The sequence below is a fragment of the Dunckerocampus dactyliophorus genome, chromosome 3, assembly GCF_027744805.1.
Source record: "Dunckerocampus dactyliophorus isolate RoL2022-P2 chromosome 3, RoL_Ddac_1.1, whole genome shotgun sequence".
Lineage (NCBI taxonomy): Eukaryota > Metazoa > Chordata > Actinopteri > Syngnathiformes > Syngnathidae > Dunckerocampus > Dunckerocampus dactyliophorus.
Window position 1 is genome coordinate 646,471 of NC_072821.1, and position 10,060 is coordinate 656,530.

Here is a 10,060-nt window from a genome sequence, read left to right on the forward strand (position 1 = left end):
ACACATCAGGGAGGTGGTCACGGTGGAATGGAAGAATACATGCTGACTGACTGAAAAGGAGAACTCCTCAGACCTGGGATGCTCCGATCGACGGGCCACCGATCAGTACCGGACCATTTCCGTGAAAAGTCACTTGATCGTCTCATGCCGATAAATGCCTTTCAGTGCCGATCACAAAAGCCGATCACCTGCGGCTCGTGCAGAAGGCTTAGCAAAGAACCCGAAAAATAATTGAATTCATTGGAGACGAGCAGCCTTTCTCAGCAGTGGAAGACACCTGGTTTTCCGACTGCTGCCTCAGTTGGACCCATCTACGTGCTACCTGGACGTCCTGCTAGGATGCACCCAGTAGTCTCACACCCAAAGTCTCCTTAAGTCATTCAATCCCAGACAGTTTTCAAAAGACAACCCCTTCAGCAGAGCGTTCGGACTGATCTTTCAAGGCACACAGATGATTGCTTTGTGTGGTTACAGTATTTAAACATGGACGCCACCAAAAGAAACATTACACTCCCGTCTTTCATCTCAAAGCAAAGTTTGTAACACTCAAACATCATACCTCAGAAATATACAAACATATATCAATACTAGTTTTATATGAAATAAAACCCAACATTTTGAGGCGTTCCCGTCATGCATTTCACTTGAGAGAACCATTTCATTGGAGGACAGCATACAAAGCATACTTGTAGAAAATGGCTGCAATGATGCTTCTGTCCACCAGAGGAAGCCAGCGGACAAAAGACAGGGAAACGTGAGGGAAGGTGACGTCATTGCAGCGGCCCAATGAATGCGCTGCTCAGACTCAGTGCATTATGGGAAACCTTTTACGATGTTTGCCTTTTAAGAGTTTGCCTTTTCATTATTTTAAAGTCACATTGGGACATGTTTTGATATTTGTATATTCGAGTATGACGTTGCCGTGTGCTGAATGCAGTGCTGTTGAGTGTTTTTCAAAGATGACACGGTGAGTCAGACTGTTGGGTGTATCTGATGACAAGCAACCGATAGCTCGTGATTGGCTCCTGCCAAAGAAAGAGCTACCACTTCCTTACTGACTCGAGCGGCAAAGTATTTAAACAATCAGTAGTAATTGTGAAGTTTAGGAGATGTCACGAGATTTTGTCAATTTAGCCATAAATTAGCCGCACCGCTGTACAAGCAGCAGGGTTCAAAGTTTAAGAAAAAAGCGGCTTATAGACCGGAATTTACGGGATGTAAAAAAAATTTCCTAAATGAAGGTGATTTCATGCTTCCATTTTTCATATCATACTGCAGCTAGGGCGGTTAGCATGTTGGCCACACCCTCAGGAGGTTGGGAACATCTGGGTTGGAATCTCCGTTGGGCATCTCTGTGTGGGTTTTCTCCGGGTACTCCGGTTTGCTCCCACATTCCACAAGCATGCATGTTATGTAACATGACTGGAGAGTGTAATGCTTGTTTGTCTATATGTGCCCTGCCATTGGCTGGCCACCAGTCCGGGGTGTACCCCGCCTCTCACCCCAAGTCAGCTGGGATAGGCTCCAGCATACCCGAGGATACGCGGCATAGAAGATGGATGCTGCAGCTGATAGTATGCGTGCAGCCAGGAATTGTGGAGTTTCTTATGGAAAAAAAAGTGTTTTTTGATGAATGACTAATTGATACGGCAGCGCTGGCCGATCGCACTCATGGTATCGGCAGCGCATCCCTACCTCAGACGCTAAATGTTTAATCATCTTTGCTCCGCTGGTTCTAGTCGCCCAACAGGACCACATCAGACCAGGGAGACATCTCCAAGAACCCGGACCTACACTTCTACCAGCTGGTGTACGGCATGATGGTGGTCGTCATGGTGACGCTGGCCGTCATCAAATGCTTCGTCTACACTCACGTCACCTTGAAGGCCGCCTGCACGTTCCACGACACCATGTTGAAGAAGGTACTGAGGCAGTCTTGGCGTCTTTTGCTTGCGCACTGACGGAGACGTCCTGTTTTCCAGGTCATGGCCAGCCCCATGAGCTTCTTTGACACCACGCCGACAGGACGCATCCTCAATCGCTTTTCCAAAGATCAGGAGGAGCTGGACAATGTCCTCCCCCTCCACATGGACCCCTTCTTGCAGTTCGCTCTGCTGGTCGCCTGCACCGTCATCATCGTCTCCACCGTCTTCCCCCCCATGCTGATCGCCGTGCTCATCATGGGACTGTTGTTCACCCTCATGCTCTTGTCAGTCCTTACAACCAACAATATTTCGTGTGCCGGTAGGAACCAAGTTGACATTTCCTTGCCGGTTCTGCAGCATTTTCCAGAGGAGCATTCGCCAGATGAAGAAGATGGAGAACATCAGTCGCTCCCCGTGCATCTCCCTCACCACCTCCACCCTGCAAGGCCTCAGCACCATCCACGCCTTCAACATGAGAGACGACCACATCAGGCTGTAAGGCATCTTCGGCATGGTACAGCAGGGGTGTCCAAACTTTTTCTCTCAATGAGGGCCGCTTACGTACTGTAAATGTTGTGGTTTTTCAAAAATGAATGAATGAATGAATGAATGAATCATGCTGTTTCCTTGTTGAATACGGCCTATTATCAGCCAAAGAAAACACACATATTTGACCTCATTTGACCTCGTTACTCATTGTAGTGGTGTACACTGGTCACTAGGGGTCAGTAACGTTACACCAATTAACCGCGCTGGAGGCGGGATCACTCGTAGTGTGCCAGCGTTATGGTGAAATAGTTTCTACTCGCTCACCATGATAGGGTTTGGAAAGGTGCATCAGCTGCTGGATGTAAATAGTGAGGTGCAGAGGCGCTGCCAGGAATTCATGTGGGGCCTGCAGCTGTGGTCCCCTCATCTGTAGGGCTTCAAAAGCATTTTAAAGCTATTAGACTCCAGCCTGAATGTAGTTCGATGCATGTTTTAGAGTAATACATCGTTTATTTTTAGAAGGCAATAACAGCAGACAAACAGCAGGCAAAACACACTGCTCAAAAACTCCACTGCGCAAATGGAATAAAACCCCCAATAAAAATAATGCAGAAATAAATCAAGACAAGAATCGATCGATATGTGTGTGCTTTAGTTGTCAGCACATTGAACTTTGTAAAGAAGAAAGTATTTCATAAGAATATTTCATTCCTTCAGATGTAGGATGTGCTATTTTAGTGAAGCACTGGGGAGGGACATGGCTTTTATGGCTCTGCAACCTTCAACACCCCCCCCCCCCCCCCCCCCCCCCCCCCCCCCCCCCCGGACACCTGTTGATTGTATGATGCTGTTCACGGTTGGCAGCTGCTGAGTTGTGATGACATCCTGCGGACCGAGGCTCCAAGGTTGCACGTTAGACTTCCCCATGCCGAGACACACACACACACACATCCAAGGACACTCAAGCACGTGCACATATGCTACACACCCCCCATATGGCTGCAATTGCTGTGGCTGGCTGCCAGCCTGTGCTGCACCTGCACCCCCCTGTACGCCTCCCCGGTGCAAGTCTTCAAGTTCTTCTATTGTAAAGTGTGCTTATTTGTGCCTATTTGCTGAGGTTTTTTGCCAGTCCCACACTGTACTCCCCCCATAGGAGCATAGTTTAGATTTGTTTCCCTTTCCTCTCCCCCCTTTTATCACCCAGTCATCCTACCCCCCCGTCATATTGTATGGACGGGTGATTGCATGATTTGGCTTGTTCCTCTGGATAAGTGACGCATAAAGGTTGTTCTGATTCTGTATCTGATATGGGGGGGGGGCGGTTGGTCAGTATGGATGTTTACTTTTTGCTCAGTGTGGATTTAAGGTATCCTGCCCAAAACAAGAGAAAACAAAGAGATTGTTTTGACTACATTTGAAAAAACTGCCTCCACCCAGATAGCAAAATCCTATTTTTTTGGTGAACCCCATCAGTCAGGGGCCCTTGGAATTGTCCCAACTTGACAGCACCCCAGGCGTGATGTCACGTTGGACTAGAATAAGCCCGCGCTATCAACAATGTAAACAACAATGGAGGACATCTGTCTTGTTAGGTTTGGCTTCTTGCCATTCAGGAGCTTTACTACCACCTGATACCTGCTTCTCATTGGCTGCTGGTGCTCTACCTGCTTCTCATTGGCTGCTTGTGCTCTCTGCTGTCGTAGCTTCAAGTCCCTGAACGACATCAACTCCCACCACTTCCTGCTCTTCAACTCCGGGACACGCTGGCTCGCCTTCCGGCTGGACATCATGGCGGCATCCCTGACTTTGTTGGTGTCTCTCTTTGTGGTCCTCACCAGCAACGAGCACATCAGTCCAGCGCTGAAGGGGCTGGCCTTGTCCTACACCATCCAGGCACGTGTGAGGCACAGTGAGGGCGCTGTGAAGTGAGCGTGACGTGATGTTTGTATCTGCAGCTGACGGGTATGTTGCAGTATGTGGTGAGACAGGCCACAGAGGTGGAGGCCAGGTTCAACTCGGTGGAGAGGCTTCAGGAATACATCACGGTCAGGACGGAAGAGGAGGGGTGTCACGGGCGTGTAGGATCCCTGGCGTGTACAGTAAAAGCAAGTGTTGTTGTGTCCAGGGTTGCACGTCTGAGGCTCCCAGACACAGAAAAGACGCTGACATCCCAGAGGACTGGCCCAAAGATGGGGCCATCGCCTTCCAGGACTACAAGATGAGGTACAGACAGAACACGCCCATCGTCCTCAATGGGCTGGACTTCCTCATCCAAGCCGGAGAGAAGCTGGGCATCGTGGGAAGGACGGGTTCTGGTGAGGCTTCAGAAAGCTCAGAGACAGCGGTCTCCCTTCCAAGCGTCAGTGTGTGATGTCCTCCATGTGCAGGGAAGTCCTCTTTAGGGGTGGCGCTGTTCAGGCTGGTGGAGCCAGCAGCAGGCAGCATTCTGATAGATGGAGTGGACATCTCAGCCATCGGCCTGCAGGATCTACGCAGCAAACTGTCCATCATCCCTCAGGACCCCGTGCTTTTCATCGGCACAGTCAGGTCAGCTGACAGTGGGTGCGGTGATTGATGTCGCGGCGGCTGACCACCTGTGTACGCCAACAGGTACAACCTGGACCCCTTTAACAACCACACCGACCAGGACATCTGGGCAGCACTGGAGAGGACCTACATGAAGGACTTGGTGAGTCGCCGGATTGGCATGTCAGAGTGCAGAGCGGCGTAGTGGATCAGTGGTTGGCCTCGCAGCGAAAAGGTTCACAGTTGGTCTCTATTTGGGCCTTCTTGTGTGGGTTCTTTCCCTCCACTGCCAGCGACGTGTAGCAGATGTTAGATTGTTTGCAGCCACTTCTCTTGGCTGAGATGCTGATGCAAGATCTGGATCTGGTCCACATCCACCATGACCTGGAACATGGTCCACGAGATGTGGTTGGTGTGGTTGGCATCTGGACCCTTCAGCTTGTCTTAGAAGACGTTTTGCAGGCTTCATTGGTTATGCTCATGACTAGATAGGACAGCTCTAGTGTGAGAGGATGCAAAGCATTCATCCTCTCCTTTGTTTCACTCTTCAGTGGTGCGAAACCACAGTTGTTATTGTTCATCTACAAAGAGCCAGCGACAGTCGTTTCTGTTGCATTCCAGCAGTGATGAAGTGTGTGTGGTCTTCCCATCAAGTGCTCCAGCCTTGCTGATGTTTTGTCTCCACAGATCTCCAGACTGGAGGGACAGCTTGAGGCGCAGGTGTTTGAGAATGGAGAGAACTTCTCTGTCGGAGAGCGGCAGTTGATGTGCATGGCTAGAGCGCTGCTCCGCAACTCCAAGGTCAGGACGCAGACATGCTCACCACACGTCCTTCACACGTCCTTATGAACAGCAAAGCTCGGAATGTAAACCAGGGGTGTCCAAAGTTTTCTGTCATAGTGGCCCCTCAATTTTTCGGTAAGTAGCCCTCACTGGACACCCCTGATGTAGGACGTCCACTTTGACCTTACATAGGACGTCAGGACGGCATCGACGTGGTGTTTTTCACTGCAGTCTGAACGTCAACCACATTGGCACCTTTGCCCACCAGATCATTCTCCTGGACGAGGCCACGGCATCCATCGATGCCGAGACGGACGCCCTGATCCAGACCACCATCAAAGACGCCTTTCAGGACTGCACCGTGCTCACCATCGCCCACCGCATCAACACAGTCATGCACGCCGACCGCATCCTGGTCATGGACAACGGAAAGGTGGCACACGCACACGCACACACACACCTGCTGCAGGACACTTACACTTACACCCGTGCTACAGGTGGCAGAGCTGGACAATCCAGACGTGCTGTCCAAAAGGCCCGACTCGCTGTTCTCTTCACTGCTGGCGGCCACGAACACCGTGAGCGCGTCAGACACACTTTGATGTGCGCCAACGTGCCAGCACTCATCCTCTGTGACTTTACATGCAGTGGTCAAAGCATTAGGTACACCTGCACCGTCCAATCAGAGCCACCAGCAGTCATGATTGTGGTTTATTGTGCGTGAAACGAATGCACAGTGCAAGTATTTTATAGTGGATGTATTGGGGGCTTTTACGGGATGTGTTTATGACTGGGATGCATTTGGAAGGCGGGTCCTGGGGGGGCTGGCCCCTCCACCGACTGGAAGTGAAAGTAGAAGGAGAGCTAGGAGAAGCCTTCCGCTTTGCTCTCAATGGGTGTGTCTCTTTTGCCATTTTTGGCCACGTGATGGCGCCATAGGTCCTCATTTGAGTGTTTTTTTTTTTTTCATCTCATCCACTTGAAAGAAATAATCCACCACCTTTTTGAGCCTGGAATTGATACACGCTGGACACCTTTGATTCTGAGGTGACGTCTGAGGCTCATAAATTGTTTTATTTTGTTATAATGTGAAATAAATATCATTTCCAAAACGTATACTGGCGTGAACAAGTCCTTGCTCCCCTTCCTGGTTTCTTATTTGTTTGCATGTTTGTCACTTGAATGTTTCAGATCATCAAATTAATGTAAACATTAGTCCATGACAACACAACTCAACACTTATTATTATTATTATTATTATTATTATTTATGTTGCTGCTAAGGGGGGCCCAGCCACTTATCAGCTTTAGGGGGCAACCACTTTTCCACACAGGGACATGTAGCTTTGGATGTTTTCCCCCTTAATAATAACAAGTTTCATGTAAAAAGTGCATAAAGTGTTGAGTTGTGTTGTCATTGGCTCATATTTACATTAGTTTGATGATGTGAAACATTTAAGTGACAAACATGCAAACAAATAAGCAATCAGGATGATGAACGTATTTTGAAGAAAAACAATGTGTTTGTCATTTATTTCTAAAGGAAGGAACATTGATGAGGTGATGATTCCACCTTTATTGGAAAAAAAATACTTGTAATGGTGAAAGTGCTTCCGGATCGATAATGAAATATCGATACTTCTGATACCACGTCTTCATGCCCTAAAATTGATTTTCCGATTAAATATGGATCACAGCCATGTGTGAAATGTGAATAAAGTTTTTATCATTTATTTGAATGGTTTTGTGATTTGACTTTTTACCTTTTTTATTGTTTAAAATACCACTTTAACATATTTTACATGATTTTTGTCCTCCTGTTTTTGCCAATGCTGGACATCTTATCCTGAGGACCGGGGACTGGGAAGTCTGGGCTTCCTTGCTGAGACTGCTGCCCCCGCGACGCGGACCCGCATAAGCGGAAGAAAACTGATGGAGGGATGAACACAAATAGTCAACAATGATACTTCATATGTGTAATACATTGGGGTTATTTTATTAGTGGCTCTTATTCAAATTCTCTGTTAGCGTACGGATGCATCTATCGTCTTTATTCACCAATATTGCGTATGTGAAAACGTACGCCGTGCACGTAGCGCAGACGTAAAGGTCACGTGCGGTTACGTGGAGCGTACATGAATAGAATAAAAGACATCACAAGCAGTGATATTTGAATGTAAACCACCCAAAGATCCACCTCCTACTGTAAATTTTTATTTTTATTTTTATTTAGCATTTATTTAACCAGGTTAGTCCCGTTGAGATCGAAGATCTCCTTTACAAGGGAGACCTGTCACGTTAAAAACAATAACACAACATGAAACAACTTGCTCACATAAAACACTGGCACACAGACAAGGTAGACTGCAATGATTTCACCAGAGCTTTAAACTCATTCAGTGGAACAAGGGCTTGAAATCGTAGTTCAGATTGTAAATTATTCCAAGCATTTGGTGCTGAAAACCTAAAAGCTTTCTTGCCCAGTTCAGATCGTACTCTGGGGACGACAAATTGTAGAGTATCCATAGATCGGAGATGGTGACTTCCATGTTTCCTTATTAAAAGACAAGACAAATAGGAAGGAGTAATGCCCACAATGCTTCTGTAAATAAACACCTACCAATGACTGAGGCGTCGGGCACATAAAGATGTCCAGTTAACTTTGGAATAGAGTACGCAATGGTGAGTAAGGGGACCACATTTGGTGATGAACCTCAGTGCCCCGTGGTACACACTATCCAGCCTGCTACGACAGTTGGCAGAAGCATTCATATACAACACATCTCCATAATCAATAACAGGCAAAAAGGTTGTTTCCACCAAGTTCCGTTTCACACAAAAAGAAAAGCAAGATTTGTTTCTGACGTAAAATCCTAATAAGAGTTTCAGTTTTTTGACCAAATACTGAATGTGCTCCTTAAAAGACAAGTGGTCGTCAATTAAAAATCCTAAATATTTAAAAGTAGATACCAACTCAATTTGTTGACCATTTCTTGTTCAAATGTTCTCAGACAGTGCTGATCTTGCAGCTTTTGAAGTAGTCAAGAACATACATTTTGTCTTCTCTGCATTTAGAACAAGCTGCAGATGACAAAGTTGTTCTTGTACTCTTGTACTCTATCAAGTTGTAAATACTGAAAGGCCTCAGCAGGAGTGGGTGCTGCACAGCATGCCCCCGCGACCCTAATGAGGATGAAGCCGTCTAGAAAATGGATGGATGGATGTCGCACTCGTATTTTATCTTATCTTATAATCCACTACGTGCCCCTCCCAGCGATAGAATGTCATCCAGGCGGTCCTCGTGTGACGACAACCTTCCATAAATGAATAAAAGTGTACAAAAAGATCACACCCACACTCAGCCGCTCCGGGTAAAAAACGCAACAATGATTTCAACAGCTGGCCCCCGCACCGCGTCGCAGCTGCCTGGAGTTTGGACGCGACACATTTGTGACGTAAAGTTGTTGTTACCGCGTTAGCTTCCCAGCTAACTTGCTGAGAATCTCAGGGTACCTACGACGCGAGTCCTTTAGGTAGGACATGTCATCCTTTCCCCCACCCCTGTCCCCTGCTCACCTCCCCCACCCCTGTCCCCTCGACACGCTCCCAAACACACTCGTTATGTGTTTGTGTCTGTTATGCCATTCCTGGCCACAAGATGGCGCCAGAGGTCACTGAGCACAAACTTGCTTGACTGATATGTTTTTTTCCAAATTATCCACTTGATGGCGGTGATACACGACCTTTTTGAGCCCACGGACTATGTGACGTCAGAGTCAAATAAATCGTTGTATTTTATTATTATATTAGATGGATGGATGTATTAATTAATAATACATAATAAGGTCATAAGTCCAGTACTATGCGTGTGTTTTATGGCTCCCCCTCTGTTGTGCTGAAAAGCCGCACCGCGTGGGAGGGGGGGATGATCTTCTCATTCTATCCGTGAAGCAGGGCAGTGATAGTAATCTGCCAGTGAAACTGAGATGATGCTGTGCATCATGCAAATGTTATTATTTCAAAAATGTACATTTCATTGGATGTAGTTATTCATGAAAAAATAGGATTTTTTAAAGGTATGTGTATTTGTATTTATTTTTCTATTGTGTTTGATTTTCTTTTTTTTGGTTTGTGTCCCAGTGGGTGGGGGACCCCCGAGTATAAAAGACAAAAGACCAAATTGATCCATCCATCTTCATCATGCCGCTTATCCTCACTAGGGTCCCAGGGGTATGCTGGAGCCTATCCCAGCTGACTTTGGGCGAGAGGGGGGGTACACCAGGGTACACCCTGGAGTGGTGTCCAGCCAATGGCAGGGCACGTATAGACATTCAT

The 10,060-nt window shown here is 47.2% G+C and overlaps 1 protein-coding gene across 9 annotated transcripts in view; it reads left to right on the plus strand.

The window, feature by feature from the left end:
- The window catches only part of abcc12 (ATP-binding cassette, sub-family C (CFTR/MRP), member 12), a 35,728-nt gene extending 28,886 nt beyond the window's left edge, over positions 1 to 6,842 (plus strand). For 7 of the 9 annotated variants that reach the window (XM_054769902.1, XM_054769898.1, XM_054769900.1 and 4 more), the window contains 11 exons: positions 1,740 to 1,922; positions 1,983 to 2,209; positions 2,283 to 2,420; positions 4,121 to 4,310; positions 4,373 to 4,462; positions 4,543 to 4,732; positions 4,805 to 4,964; positions 5,028 to 5,106; positions 5,631 to 5,744; positions 5,995 to 6,159; positions 6,224 to 6,842. In XM_054769902.1, the coding sequence (XP_054625877.1) occupies positions 1,740 to 1,922; positions 1,983 to 2,209; positions 2,283 to 2,420; positions 4,121 to 4,310; positions 4,373 to 4,462; positions 4,543 to 4,732; positions 4,805 to 4,964; positions 5,028 to 5,106; positions 5,631 to 5,744; positions 5,995 to 6,159; positions 6,224 to 6,328 (1,641 nt within the window). In that variant the 3' untranslated portion in view covers positions 6,329 to 6,842. Of the gene's footprint in view, positions 968 to 1,739; positions 1,923 to 1,982; positions 2,210 to 2,282; positions 2,440 to 4,120; positions 4,311 to 4,372; positions 4,463 to 4,542; positions 4,733 to 4,804; positions 4,965 to 5,027; positions 5,107 to 5,630; positions 5,745 to 5,994; positions 6,160 to 6,223 lie in introns of those variants that run through there. The other 2 variants (XM_054769906.1, XM_054769907.1) reach the window with 2 other exon arrangements.
- The last annotated feature ends 3,218 nt before the right edge of the window (positions 6,843 to 10,060 follow it).